Raw genomic sequence first — 16,130 nt, forward strand, 5'->3', positions numbered from 1 at the left:
AACTTTTATCTCTATAAAAGCCTTCAACATTTTAGAGATGCGCTTTAATTTGTTAGCAGATCTGAATATTTATTTTATAGGTTTTTATTTAAAAGGGTGAAAATATCAGAAAAATAAATGTGCTCCATGTACAGCTGTGCTCATAAGTTTACATACCCTGGCAGAATTTATGATTTCTTGGCCATTTTTCAGAGAATATAATTAATAACACAAAAACTTTTCTTTCACGGATGGTTAGTGTTTGGTTGAAGCCACTTATTATAAATAAACTGTGTTTACTCTTTTTAAATCATAATGGCAACATAAACTACCCAAATTACCCTGATCAAAAGTTTACATACCCCAGTTCTTAATACCGTGTATTGCCCCCTTTAACATCAATGACAGCCTGAAGTCTTTTGTGGTATTTGTGGATGAGGCTCTTTATCTTCTCATATGGTAAAGCTGCCCATTCCTCTTGGCAAAATGCCTCCATTTCCTGTAAATTCTTTGGCTGCCTTGCATGAACTGCACGTTTAGGATCTCTCCAGAGTGGCTCAATGATACTGAGGTCAGGAGACTGAGATGGCCACTCCAGAACCTCCATTTTATTCTGCTGTAGCCAATGAGAGGTCGATTTGGCCTTGTGTTTTGGATCATTGCCATGTTGGAATGTCCAAGTACGTCCCATGCGCAGCTTCCTGGCTGATGAATGCAAATGTTCCTCCAGTATTTTTTGATAACATACTGCATTCATCTTGCCATCAATACTGACCAAATTTCCTGTGCCTTTGTTGCTCACACATCCCCAAAACATCAGCGATCCAGGAATGGTGCACCTTTCATCATAGGCCTCGTTGACTCCTCTTCAAATGTAGCGTTTATGGTTGTGGCCAAAAAAGCTAAATTTTGATCTCATCACTCCAAATGACTTTGTGCCAGAAGGTTTGAGGCTTGTCTCTGTGCTGTTTGGCATATTGTAAGTGGAATACTTTGTGGCATTTGTGTAGTAATGGCTTTCTTATAGCGACTCGACCATGCAGCCAATCTTTCTTCAAGTGCCACCTTATTGTGCATTTTGAAACAGCCATACCACATGTTTTCAGAGAGTCCTGTATTTCACCTGAAGTTATTTGTGGGTTTTTCTTTGCATCCCGAACTATTTTCCTGGCAGTTGTGGCTGAAATTTTAGTTGGTCTACCTGACCGTGGTTTGGTTTCAAAAGAACTCCTCATTTTGCACTTCTTGATTAGAGTTTGAACACTGCTGATTGACAATCTCAATTCCTTGCATTTTTTTTATATCCCTTTCCTGTTTTATACAGTTCAACTACCTTTTCCCGCAGATCCTTTGACAATTATTTTGCTTTACCCCTGACTCAGAATCCAGCAGCACTGGATGAAAGATGCAAGGGTCTGTCAGGAGTCAAGAAACTCATTGACCTTTTATACACAGACACTAATTACAAGCAAACACATCACAGGTGAGGATGGTTAACTTTAATAGACATTCAAAACGTTTGTGTCAACTTGTGTGCATGTTATCAGGCCAAAATCACCAGGACATGTAAACTTTTATTTGGGTAGTTTCTGTTGCCATTATGGTTTAAAAAAAAGTAATCACAATTGATTGATAATAAATGGCTTCAACCAAACACTAACCATGAATGAAAGAAAAGTTTTTGTGTTATTCATATTCTCTGAAAAACGGGCAAGAAATCATAAATTCTACTATGGTATGTAAACTTATGAGCACAACTGTATTTATATGATTAGCATAAAAAGTGTACGTCACTGCCTCAAAGGAGGCAACCATGGGCCCAAGGCCCTCATGCAGGCACAAAGTAAGGGTTTTTCTATGGGCCCGAAAGGCCTTGGCATGAAAGTTGAGGGACTTGTCCCAAGGCAGGAAGATGCCAGACAAGGCCATGTCTAAACTCAGGGCCAGGTATTCTAATCTGAGAGAAAAGTCCAGCAAAGACTTTAATAAGTTAATGACTCAACTGGCTAAAGGAACCTGAATAAAAGGATGGAGTGAACACCCACTCTAGAAATGTAGGGAAGTTTGTCTGCCAAACAATGTACTGTACGTAGTAGTGTAAGGCCATTGGTAAAAGCCCAATTTGGCCGTGGCGTGGAGAATCCATTAGGATAGAATTAGGATCATGGCCGTGTACTTAGTTCAGACAGCAATGATCTAACATAATTTATTAACAATAATAAAAAAAAAACTGAGAATTGTTCTTACAAAAAATGAGAGTTGTCATCAAAGAGCAAGATTAGTCTATTCAGACTCGACTCACTCCCTATGTAAAAGTGCATTCAGGGAAGGAAAGTTGCTGACAGCCCCAATGAACCTAGGCTGACAATGACCCACATTGCCAGAATGGAACACTTAAATGAGCTGTATGATGTGCTTCATGTGACAGGCTCAGCTCAAAGACACAGTGGTTGTTTTACTAAAACTGTAAAGTGCAAAATCTGGTGCAGCTCTGCATAGAAAGAAATTGGCTTCTAACTTCAGCTTGTTCAATTAAGCTTTGACAAAAAAGTCTGCAAGCTAGTTGGTTTGACTGCAGAGCTGCACCAGATTTTGCACTCTCCAGTTTTAGTAAAGCAATCCCACAGAGAGGTACGGAGCAGAAATACTGAGGCATTAGCAAATAGGGTGATCACCCCAAGGTCTGCCATGATAGCAAGACTGTTATAAAAATGTATGTGACCTTTATGGCAAAGTCACTTTGTGAGGCTTCCATTCACACTACTGCAAGGCATTCACCATAAAAGTAGTTATCCTTGTGATGAAGGAACATTTTCTTACCAAGCATCGGTGGCATGCAGAATTATTTTATAGGTCCTCTGCTTTCAGGGAATACATTTTGTTCTGGGGTTTTATGTAGTAATACGAAAAATGTGCATATGGAGTGTAAAAAATAAAAAAATTGGTCTGATAGCAAAAGGGTGGTGATCCTAAAGTCTGGTACACAAATAGTATAAGTCGGCCAATTCAGCAGGGACCAGGTGACTTTCGGTAAATGTGTGCCAATGTCTGTCGAAAGTGTTCTACTAGAAAACCAGCATGGGATTGGGTTTGAAGCTAATGGCTGCAAATGCTGATCAGTGTATTCTGACAGGGGAAGAACCAGCTGTCAGAATACAACAGCTCAGCGGGAGAGATCCCTGCATCCGCATTGTTGTGTTGATGTGAGGATCTATCAGTTTTTTTCACTCAACACTGGTTGAGTGAAAAAATGAACATGTATACCCAGCTTTAGGTTCATCTCTTGCACTGGACACTGTCTGCTTCTGAGGGCCACCAGTTGCAGCATGTGCATGGGCACACACACCAGACCCACCCATGGCAGACCGCAGCTTCTGCTGATAAAAATCAAAGCCACATATACAGTGCATTATCGGTCAGATATACCTAAGTGATAGACTAAAGCTGGCCATAAACCAGAAAAATTTTGTTAGAAAAAACTGTTTTTAAGAATGTTTGTTCAATTTTGTAATAATTAGTGGGGTCAAATTGGATTCCGTTTGAAGCCACTGTGACTACAAAATTTGAAGGAGCGGGGTAAAAATAATTTTCTAGAATGCTTGAATTTCTAATTCATTTGGAAATGTCCATTCGCTCCAAAAATTAAGTGTTAAATGTAAACGTTTTACTGTGCCTTGAAAAAGTATTCATACCCCTTAAAATTCTCCACATTTTGCCATGTTACAACCAAAAACGTAAATGTTTTTATTGGGATTTTATGTGATAGACCAACACAAAGTGCCACATAATTGTGAAGTGGAAGGAAAATTATAAATGTTTTTCAATTTTTTTTTACAAATAAATATGTGAAAAGTGTGGTGTGCATTTGTATTCAGCCCCCCTGAGTCAATACTTTGTAGACCCACCTTTCACTGCAAGTCTTTTTGGGGATGTCTCTACCAGCTTTGCACAACTAGTGCCATTTTTGCCCATTCTTATTTGCAAAATAGCTCAAGCTCTGTCAGACTGGATGGATAACGTCTGTGAACAGCAATTTTCAAGTCTTGCCACAGATTCTGAATCTGAACTTCAGTCTGAATTTGACTGGGCCATTCTTAGCCCTTGTACACACGGTCGGAGAGTCCTTCGGAATGTGTCCTATCGGACCGTGTCGTCGGATAATCCGACTGTGTGTGGTATGTATGGGACTGATTCCGTTGGAATATCCGTCGGACCCAATTTTCCAACATGTTGGAAATATTTCCCGACCAACTGGTTCGATCGGACATACTCCGATCATGTGTAGAGAATTTTGATCGGACCAAGTGCCACGCATGCTCAGATCAAATTCCTACATCAAAGCTATTGGCTACTAGCCTGAACGTAGTCCCATCATAACGAAATTACGTCATCACGTTCTGAATGATCGGATTTTTCGACAACCTAGTCCGACCGTGTGTATGCAACAGTTTCGGACAAGATCCGACGGACAAAATCCGACGGATTTGGTTGTCGAAATCTCCGACCGTGTGTACAGGGGCTAACACACAAATGTGCTTTGATCTAAACCATTCCATTGTAGATCTGGCTGTATGTTTAAGGTTATTGTCCTGCTGGAAGGTAACCCCATGCCCAGTCTCAAGTTTTTTCAGACTCTAACAGCTTCCCTGTCCCTGCTGAAGAAAAGCATTCCCACAATATGATGCTGCCACCACCATGTTTCACGGTGGTGAGCTCAGGGTGATGTGCAGTGTTAGTTTTCTGCCACAAAGCGTTTTCCTTTTAGGCCAAAAAGTAAAATTTTGGTCTCATCTGACCAGAGCATCTTCTTCCACATGTTTGCTGTGTCCCCCACATGGCTTCTCACAAACGGCAAACAGGACTTTGTATGGCTTTCTTTCAACAATGTCTTTCTTCTTGCCACTCGTGGAGTGCACGACTAATAGTTGTCCTGTGGACAGATTCTCCCATCTGAGCTGTGGATCTCTGCAGCTCCTCCAGAGTTATCATGGACCTCTTGTATTTATATTGAAATTAAATTACATGCAGGTGGACTCTATTTACTAATTAGGTGACTTCTGAAATCAATTGGTTCCACTAGATTCTAGTTGGGGGTATTATAGTAAAGGGGGCTGAATACAAATGCATTCCAACACTTTTCAGATATTTGTAAAAAAATTAAAAAACATTTATCATTTTCCTTCTACTTCACAATTATGTGCCACTTTGTGTTGGTCTATCACATAAAATCCCAAGAAAATACATTTACGCTTTTGGTTGTAACATGACAAAATGTGGAAAATTTCAAGGGGTATGAATACTTTTTTCAAGGCACTGTAAACAAATACTTTTGAACAATATTTGTCATGTCATTGAATGTACTGATAAAAAATTTCTTTGAATGTTCACACAAACTTTGTTCGAAAATCTACTAGCGCACGGCCAGCTTTACATTGACAATGAGAGAGGAAGACAAAGGCACAAGCATTGTACAGCATTAGTAATTTGAAAACAAAGGATATTTGCTGGGGAGAGGAGAGGATAGAGGGAGAGAGAACGGTAGAGGAAGGGGGGGGAGAGAGAAAGAAGCTTTTACAGGGTGACAACTGTCTTCTAACAAGCTCCCAGTGGATATTACAAGGGGAGTGCTGATGTGCATACTTGTTCCAATGTTATCACCATCATGAAGTCCACTCTAAGCAATGATGTGTAGCTGCTGATGGAGCATACAGTATGTATATAGACAGGAAGCAGCTGGAGGATAACAGCAGCTTTGTTATATGCATTTCATTTTGTAAAAATGGCAATTGTTTATGTTACACCATGATTTAGCTGCTTAGCATATGAAACGTCATCCATTTAGAGTAGGCTCTCTGAACCTTTTAACCCTAGAGGAACCCCAAAAATATTTTTTATGTCTCGAGGAACCCTTCCTAAAACCAAATCATCAGGGCTCAATAGGAACAATGCTCCTTATATTGGTAGTCAATAGGAAGAATGTCCCCCTTAAAGTGGTGTTCAGGATGCCACCCTTAAAGACAGTCAAAAAGATATTTGGTGTCATGCTGCTAGCTTTGCTAAGTGGTGCTGAACCTAGAACTCTGTAGATGATCATCAAATAGGTGGTTCATCAGCCACGGCTCAAAGAACCCCTAGCAACCTCTGGAGGAACCCTGGTTGAGAATGGCTGATTTAGAGTTTAGATCTACTTCACTTACCGACCGGCTCCTGTACATATACGTCAGCAGTTTGAAGATGGATATCTCGGTAACAGCAGCAGCTGCTGCCACAACCGAGGTATCCATGTTTAGAGCCGGCAGTTCTGTTTACGATAATGGTGGTCTCTGCGATTAATTCACCGCAAGATCACCGTTATCGGCGACAGGAGAGGTGCCACCCGCCCTTCCGCCGCTCTCCCGCACCCTCCGCCGCTTACCGGAGTCATCGGCAGTGGCGGAGGCGATTGGGTCCTATCCGTGGCTGGGTATAGAGACGAGTGAGGCTAAGATGGCCCCCACCCGTCCCCACACCATAGCAGGGTGTCAAAATGCCACTTTCGCCCATACCTCTTAAAGGCACATTTTTTTGTGGTCATTTTTTTCAAATGACACATTTTTTATTTTAGTCATTTAAGTTTATCATTATCATTAGTCATTTATCATTTAAGTCCAAATCTGAGGACTTTTTGACCCCAGATCTCATATATAAGAGGACCTGTCATGCTTTTTTCTATTACAAGGGATGTTTACATTCCTTGTAATAGGAATAAAAGTGACCCAATTTTTTTAAAGTGTAAGAATAAATGAAAAAATTTTAATAAATAAATTTAAATAATTAAAAGCGCCCCATCCCGACGAGCACGCATGCAGAAGCGAGCGCATACGTGAGTAGCGCCCGCATATGAAAATGATGGTCAAACCACACATGTGAGGTATCGCTGCACTCTTTAGAGCGAGAGCAATAATTCTAGCCCTAGACCTCTATAACTCAAAACCTGTATTTTTGTTGGGTATCAATTTACTCAGCGTAACATTATCTTTCACAATATAAAAAAAATTGGGCTAACTTTACTGTTGTCTTATTTTTTTTATTCAAAAAAAGAAAAAAAAAAAGAAAAAAAAAGTTCACTTGTAAGACTGCTGCACAAATATTGTGTGACAAAAAGTATTGCAATGACTGTCATTTTATTCTCTATGGTGTTATAAATTTATAATGTTTTGAAGGTTCTAAGTAATTTTCTAGCAAAAAAACGTTTTTAACTTGTAAACACTGAATCTGAAAAAGAGGCCTGGTCTTTAAGTGGTTAAAACCTCTGTTGGATTTCCATTCTTTTCTTTGTACCACTGAAGGAGATTTCCCCTCACTTCCTGAGAAGAAAAACCTTCCCCTCTCTAGAGCTTTGATTGAAACTAATATTTAAATTTTACTTTAAGGCTAGGTTCACACTATTGCGATGCGGGAACGCCGCAAATCCGCAGCGTTTTCCCGCATCGCTCACCTCCCGCCGGCAGTTCACACTGCCCTATGCGGACGGCTGGGGGTGTCAATGTTATGTTAATGACACCCCCAGATCCGTCGGCATATCGCAGTGCGATCTGCCGACTCGCACAGGAATCGGATCGCATGGTGTGAACCCCCATGCGATCCGATTCCGTTGCGGACCCAAAAAAGGGTCCTGTGCGAGTTTGCTGCGGGACAGCTGCGAGTTCAGCCATACTATCTGTATGGCTGAACTCGCAGTGCTACGGAGATCGGATGTGATTTGCTGTGCGAATCACATCCGGTTCTCCCCCCGCAGCGGTGTGAACCCAGCCTAAAAGTAGAATATACTCCTAGATTCCCCCTTTAACCACTTCAGCCCCAGACCATTTTGCTGGTCAAAGACCAGACCACTTTTTGCGATTCGGCACTGCGTCGCTTTAACTGACAATTGCACGGTCATGCTACGTGGCTCCCAAACAAAATTGACGTCCTTTTTTTCCCACAAATAGAGCTTTTTTTGGTGGTATTTTATCACCCCTGCAGTTTTTTTTTTTTTGCGCTATAAACAAAAATAGAGCGACAATTTTGAAAAAAATGCATTATTTTTTACTTTTTGTTATAATAAATATCCCCCAAAAATATATAAAACACTTTTTTTCCCTCAGTTTAGGCCGATACGTATTCTTCTACATATTTTTGGTAAAGCGATTATTGATTGGTTTGCGCAAAAGTTATAGCGTTTACAAAATAGGGGATAGTTTGATGGCATTTTTAATAATAGTTTTTTTTTACTAGTAATGGCAGCATTCAGCGATTTTTATTGTGACTGCGACATTATGGCGGACACATCGGACATTTTTGGGACCCTTGTCATTTATACAGCAATCACTGCTATATAAATGCAGTGATTCCTGTGTAAATGACACTGGTGGTGAAGGGGTTAACCAGTGGGTGACAGTGTAGGGGTTAAGTGTTCCTAGGGGCGTGTTACTAACTGTGGGGGGCTGGGCTTTAATTTAGTGAACACTGATCTCTGCTCCAATCACATGGAGCAGAGATCAGCGTCACTAGTTGCTAAGCAGAACGGGGAAATGCTGTTTACAACGGCATTTCCTCATTCAGCCGCCCTGTGAGGCGATCGCGGGTGTGCCCGCGGCGATCGAGTCCGCGGGACCCGCGACCGGACTCACGGGGGTCCCGACCAGCACCTCGGCGGTGGCGCGCTCACGATGGCAGGGCGGCATTAAAGATTGGACGTACCAGTACGCCAATATGCCTTCCCGTGCCATTCTGCCAACGTACATCGGCGTGCGCTGGTCGGGAACCGGTTAAAGTGTTACTAAACCCACAACACTAAAATCAGTCTGTATGTGCAGTAAAGCATGCCTGTTACTCACTATGGAACCTAAGAGGTTAATCCTCTGCATTGTGTAAAAAAGGCAGTTTGAGCCTATCTTCTCTGATCCTCTCCTTCTTCCACTGTTCCACATATTTCCTGATAATACAGAGCCAGGGGACAGGCTGCACATGCTCAGTTTGGTGTGTATTGCTAGAATTTTTTTCTTCCTGGGAGAGTGCATGGGATCAGCACAGGGCCAATCAACACTGTCCAGATAAAGGGTCAGGAGACCTGCATCCTGATAGGACAGTCAGTGCAGAATGAAAACTCCTCCTACAAGCTTTAACCAGTCACAAGGCTGCTATATACTGTGATGAGAAATGTATTTAGCAGGTTATATTTACTTAAATAATTGCATTTCCATGTTCTGTGGGAGACCAGATATAGTAAATGCATCATGGGTTTAGTAACATTGTAATGATGCACAAAGATATATTCAATAAGTTGTAATACGCAGATTGCATTCTGGTAAGATGCTAGGGGCATTAGATATGCTCTTTAAAGCAGGATTAAATGCAAAAGCAAATATTTATTATATTGCAGCTTTCCAATTCTTAGATGTGATGGCTGCATTAGTTTTCTTTTTTAGGCTTTCTTTCCTTTATTTTAATCTGGTAAACCAACCAGTAAATCTGTTGTTAGCAGTCATGTCGTGTACACACGAGCAGAAAGTCCGACAGAAAAAGTCCAATGGAATCTTTTCATTGTGAATTCTGATCTTGTGTATGCCTCATCGGATTTTTTTTTAATGAAAATTCTGATGGACCTAGAAATAGAACATGTTTTAAATCTTTCTGACGGAACCAATTCCTATCAGGAAAACCGTTCGTCTGTATGCTGTTCCGACACACCAAAAATGACGCATGCTCTGAAGCAAGTATGAGACGGAGGCTATTGGCTACTGGCTAATGACCTTCCTTTTTCTAGTCTCCTCGTGCGTGTTGTAATGTCACCGCATTCTTACCGATCAGACTTTGGTGTGTAAGCGTGTGTACGCCAGACAGTTTCAGAGGAACTCTGTCGGAACTCCGTTGGAAAAACCTTTGGAGTTTATTCCGACTGGAAAACCATTCGTGTGTACGTGGTATGAGAGTGCTGACACAAACCATTTACCACTGACAGGAATGCTTACAATGATTCGCTTTTATTTATTTATGTAAAACCTTTATCCCAACAGAAAAAAACATTGCTATAGCTGCTTGTGTAACTGCAATGTGAGCTGGAATTTGGCTTCATTTTGTTAGTGTATCTAAATCTGCTAGTACATCTAATGCTCCCCTCTTCCCAGACAATGCTGCTGTCCAAAGGTAGCCCTGTGCTCCTCCATCCTGAGTGGGGGCATTCTAATGCTCTGTACACACGGTCGGACATTCTGACCACATTCTGACATTTCTGACGGATTTTGGCCAAAATTTGTGTTGGACAAGGTTGTCGGAAAATCCGATTGTTCAGAATGAGGTGACGTTCATTGCGTACGATGGGACTACGTAGAGGCTAGTAGCCAATAGCTTTGGTCTCGTAATTTAATCTGAGCATGAGTGGCACTTTGTCCGTCGGAATTCTCTACAAACGATCGGAAAAGGTCTGATCGGATCTTTTTGTCAGAAAATTTTAGATTCAGTTCTCAAATTTCCGATGGAACAAGTCCGATAGAGCCCACACACGGTCGGATTTTCCAACAATATAATCCGATCGGACCTTTTTCCTTTGGAATTTCCGACCGTGTGTAAAGGGCATAATACAGGAGGAGTGTTAGTGGCCAGGTAACCAGGTAAAAACAGAGGGGAAAAAAGCCTTAAAAAAACAAAAACGAATGCAGCCACCACATCTAATTACTGGGTAGCTGCAATATATAATATGTTTGGCTTTGGGTTTAATATCGCTTTGTGAGGCGATCGCGGGTATGCCCGCGGCGATCGAGTCCGCGGGACCCGCGACCGGACTCACGGGGGTCCCGACCAGCACCTCGGCGGTGGCGCGCTCACGATGGCAGGGCGGCATTAAAGATTGGACGTACCTGTACGCCAATATGCCTGCCCGTGCCATTCTGCCGACGTACATCGGCGTGCGCTGGTCGGGAACCGGTTAAAGTGTTACTAAACCCACAACACTAAAATCAGTCTGTATGTGCAGTAAAGCATGCCTGCTACTCACTATGGAACCTAAGAGGTTAATCCTCTGCATTGTGTAAAAAAGGCAGTTTGAGCCTATCTTCTCTGATCCTCTCCTTCTTCCACTGTTCCACATATTTCCTGATAATACAGAGCCAGGGGACAGGCTGCACATGCTCAGTTTGGTGTGTATGGCTAGAATTTTTTTCTTCCTGGGAGAGTGCATGGGATCAGCACAGGGCCAATCAACACTGTCCAGATAGAGGGTCAGGAGACCTGCATCCTGATAGGACAGTCAGTGCAGAATGAAAACTCCTCCTACAAGCTTTAACCAGTCACAAGGCTGCTATATACTGTGATGAGAAATGTATTTAGCAGGTTATATTTACTTAAATAATTGCATTTCCATGTTCTGTGGGAGACCAGATATAGTAAATGCATCATGGGTTTAGTAACATTGTAATGATGCACAAAGATATATTCAATAAGTTGTAATACGCAGATTGCATTCTGGTAAGATGCTAGGGGCATTAGATATGCTCTTTAAGGCAGGAATAAATGCAAAAGCAAATATTTATTATATTGCAGCTTTCCAATTCTTAGATGTGATGGCTGCATTAGTTTTCTTTTTTAGGCTTTCTTTCCTTTATTTTAATCTGGTAAACCAACCAGTAAATCTGTTGTTAGCAGTCATGCCGTGTACACACGAGCGGAATGTCCGACAGAAAAAGTCCAATGGAATCTTTTCATTGTGAATTCTGATCTTGTGTATGCCTCATCGGATTTTTTTTTAATGAAAATTCTGATGGACCTAGAAATAGAACATGTTTTAAATCTTTCTGACGGAACCAATTCCTATCAGGAAAACCATTCATCTGTATGCTGTTCCGACACACCAAAAATGACGCATTGCTCTGAAGCAAGTATGAGACGGAGGCTATTGGCTACTGGCTGATGACCTTCCTTTTTCTAGTCTCCTCGTGCGTGTTGTAATGTCACCGCATTCTTACCGACTTTGGTGTGTAAGCGTGTGTACGCAAGACAGTTTAAGAGGAACTCTGTCGGAACTCCGTTGGAAAAACCTTTGGAGTTTATTCCGACTGGAAAACCGTTCGTGTGTACGTGGTATGAGAGTGCTGACACAAACCATTTACCACTGACAGGAATGCTTACAATGATTCGCTTTTATTTATTTATGTAAAACCTTTATCCCAACAGAAAAAAACATTGCTATAGCTGCTTGTGTAACTGCAGTGTGAGCTGGAATTTGGCTTCATTTTGTTAGTGTATCTAAATCTGCTAGTACATCTAATGCTCCCCTCTCCCCAGACAATGCTGCTGTCCAAAGGTAGCCCTGTGCTCCTCCATCCTGAGTGGGGGCATTCTAATGCTCTGTACACACGGTCGGACATTCTGACCACATTCTGACATTTCTGACGGATTTTGGCCAAAATTTGTGTTGCATACACACAGTCGGACAAGGTTGTCGGAAAATTGTTCAGAATGAGGTGACGTTCGCTGCGTACGACGGGACTACGTAGAGGCTAGTAGCCAATAGCTTTGGTCTCGTAATTTAATCTGAGCATGAGTGGCACTTTGTCCGTCGGAATTCTCTACAAACGATCGGAAAAGGTCTGATCGGATCTTTTTGTCAGAAAATTTTAGATTCAGTTCTCAAATTTCCGATGGAACAAGTCCGATAGAGCCCACACACGGTCGGATTTTCCAACAATATAATCCGATCGGACCTTTTTCCTTTGGAATTTCCAACCGTGTGTAAAGGGCATAATACAGGAGGAGTGTTAGTGGCCAGGTAACCAGGTAAAAACAGAGGGGAAAAAAGCCTTAAAAAAACAAAAACGAATGCAGCCACCACATCTAATTACTGGGTAGCTGCAATATATAATATGTTTGGCTTTGGGTTTAATATCGCTTTACCACACCTCCAGAGGCGGCACAGCCCATTAGGGGCACACAGGCGCCGCCCCCTATCCATGCGCCCAGCCCCCTAATCTACATGCAGGGCACGGGCGCTTGGATTCCAATGGGGGGGTGTTTATTTTTGAAGCACGTTATTAGAGCCAGAGGTTGTAATAGGATTCAAAAAAGGGTGGGCTCGGGGGACACAGAGCACTGCCCTTAGAGCCCCCCCACTTATGTGATAATAGTGAATGAATATTTGCCATTCTCACACTGATCCTCCTCCCAGCCAATCAGGAAGTGGGTCCTGAGACCCATCACCCGATTGGCTGAAAGGACAGGCAATCCTATTGGACGCTCAAGAGGAGGAGGGAGGAGACACACAGCGGAAGCTGCTGTGATACAGAGGAGGAGGAGACACCCACCCGCAGGAGCGCTGCCTGCTCGGAACCTAGATTGGGTAAGTGAGGGGCTGGACACAGCCTGTGAACACCACCTGCTACCACTGCACATCTCTTTGAAATAGGAATTAATGTTCCATCTTGGGGTAGAATCGGTGGTCAGACAGTTGCTAATGATGTACAACTGCTAAATGTCAAGCGAAACAAAACTGAAGGAATTCTTAGACGTCTGCCCAGCATTAGATTGTCGTCTTTCTTTAAACAGTAAGCTATGTCTGGCCCTGTGAAAGGTGATGGATTAGGGGCACATAATACCTGGATGAGCCTGTCTGTCACCTTTTCATGTTCCTCCTGGTGAAGTCTCCTTTCCTGTTCAAGAATAGTCTGCAGTTCACGTAGCGTTGGATTCTTTTCAGGCGACACGTGATTGCTGAGCTGGATATAGAAAGAAGCAGAACGTTAAGTGTTATATAAACAAGACAGTAAAAATCAGTTTTTCTTCTCAAAGCAAACCCAAAATTTTCAGGGCTTGTATTCAGAAGTTGCCTAATCTTGTAAGATAAACTATGGATTGATAGAACATAAAAAGTGTCTGAAATAAGACAAAGCTTCAAATGATTTATTAGTGTAAAGTACGGTAAATAGTTATTTCCAACTTAGAATTTTTTTCTGCTAATCAAAAAATTCCCTTTTACAAGCCCCCTAGGTACTCATTATGTGGTTGTAAAAGTAGAAGGTTTTTATTTTTTTATCTTATTGCATGCTATACATTAGGATAAAAAAGAACTACTGTGTGCAGCAGCCCCCCTAATACCTACGTGAGCCCCATCTCCATCCAGCAATGTTACACAAGAAACTCAGCTGTCCGGGACTCTCTCTCCTGATTGGCTGAGACACACAGTGGGCGCCATTGGTTCATGCTGCGATCAATAAAAGTCAGTGAGCCAATGATGAGAGAGAGGAGGCGGGGCCAAGTCGAGGCTCCGGGTCTGAATGGACACACAGAGCAGTGGCTCGGCACAGGTGCCTCCATAGCAAGCTGCTTGCTGTCGGGGCACTAAGCAGGGGGGAGGAGCCAGGAGCATTGGAGAGGGACCTGAGAAGAGGAGGATCAGAATTACTGCACAGAGCAGGTAAGTATAACATGTTTGTTATTTTGGGATGGGTAAAAAGCAAGACTTTAGTATCACTTTAAGGCTGGTTACAACTTTTGTGTTGTGGCAATGTGCATGTTGCTGCATTACATGGTACCACTCCATGCAGTTGTTAGTGCAGTGCCATTTATTTTTAATGGCCACCCACAACACACCAAAGCAATGCACCTTCATTCCATTACAAAAAAAGGAATTTAAGCTTCTTTTGTGCTTGGAAGCTTTGGCAGCCCATTAAAAAATAATGGGTGGCCTTAAAGTGGAAAGAAACTCTCCTATACACTCACCTTCACCTTCCGGCGATGCAGCAGTTAAAGCCTTCATTGACCCGCTGTCATCTTCTCTCCAGGTACTGTATTTTCAGCCTCTTGATTGGCAGGTGGGAGATGATGTCATCCTGTTCATGCGCATGGGATTCAGTGATTCTGGTGCAGCTGCGGTATACCAGGTATGCACGCTGAGCACTGCATATGCAGGCATATGCAATATGCACTACATATGATTATTGCAGAAGAGACATAGTATGCCTCTTCTGCAAAAAAAATAAAAAAAAGCTGTCTGCTTTCAGTTTTCTAAAAGTTAGGTTTAGTTCCACTTTAAGGCAAAGCTTTTTAAACTATGTGTTGACTGCATAGGTGTGAAGCCAGCCTTGCTATGTTTGCAATAACAATAGTATATTTAAGGGATCGCTAAATGGCATACTGCTGTCTGGACCCGGACCAAGTGACAGTCCTGTCCAGACCATTGCCATGCAATTTAGCAGCTGGGTGTCCTCTCCTAGGTCTCCTGCTCGGTTGCCGCTGTCATCCTCACAGCAGGGTGTAGGAAGAGCTGCAGATCTGGACAGAGAGCGGGAGTCTTTTGCAAATTAAGAAGTGGTAATCATCCTATTGTTAACATAATAAGTTGGGCACCTCCCACCCTCTGGCCAGATCTGCAGCTCCTCCCCCCTGCCCTGCTGTGAGGATGACAGCGGCAGCAGAGCGGGAGATGGGGGGGGGGCATCTAGACTGATGAGTGCCTCTACCCTGCTGAAGATAGGGCTGTGCAGGGGAGGCTTGCATTTAAAGAGGAAGTAAACCCTGATGAGTTTACTTCCTCTTTCATTCCCTGCAAAGGTAAAGCATAATGGACTACTATGCATCGCATAGTAGTCCATTATGTGTCACTTACCTGACACAGGAGCCAGCGATGTCACCGCTGTCCCCTGTAGTCCGGCGCATCCATCTTCTTGGTGGGTCTCGCCGCTCCGCCGCTGTCATTCGGCGAAGCCCTGATGATGTCACTCCCGCGCATGCGCACGGGAGCTGCCACGCGCGGCATATCGCCGTTGACAGTGGCGCGCTCAGTGCGCCTGCGCGCGCCGCTGTCTACGGCACATGCGCCGTAGACAGCGGTGCCTGTCTTTCGGTAAATATCTCCTAAACCATGTAGGTTTAGGAGATATTTCTTGGACCTACAGGTAAGCCTTAATCTAGGCTTACCTGTAGGTCAAAGTGTGTTGTAAGGGTTTACAACCACTTTAATGGGGCATTGTTATATGAGGAGCACTGATGTATAAAGGGCCACTGTTATGTGAGGCGCACTGTTGTCAGGTCACCTGAGGCCAGGTGACAGATGCACTAAAAGCCAGCAGATGTTCACCAGAGCCAGATGGATAAAGAGTGCCTGTGAACAGCAATTTTCAAGGCTTTCCACAGATTCTCAT

At 42.9% G+C, this 16,130-nt stretch overlaps 1 protein-coding gene across 7 annotated transcripts in view; it reads right to left on the minus strand.

The window, feature by feature from the left end:
• The window catches only part of MTCL1 (microtubule crosslinking factor 1), a 222,075-nt gene that overhangs the window by 58,059 nt on the left and 147,886 nt on the right, over window positions 1-16,130 (minus strand). For 5 of the 7 annotated variants that reach the window (XM_077492467.1, XM_077492463.1, XM_077492462.1 and 2 more), the window contains one exon: window positions 13,587-13,706. In XM_077492467.1, coding sequence (XP_077348593.1) covers window positions 13,587-13,706 — 120 coding nt within the window. The remainder of the gene's footprint in view (window positions 1-13,586; window positions 13,707-16,130) is intronic. The other 2 variants (XM_077492468.1, XM_077492464.1) reach the window with 1 other exon arrangement.

Source organism: Lithobates pipiens, unplaced genomic scaffold (assembly GCF_037356315.1).
Source record: "Lithobates pipiens isolate NorthernLeopardFrog02 unplaced genomic scaffold, aLitPip1_a1.2 Scaffold_19, whole genome shotgun sequence".
NCBI lineage: Eukaryota > Metazoa > Chordata > Amphibia > Anura > Ranidae > Lithobates > Lithobates pipiens.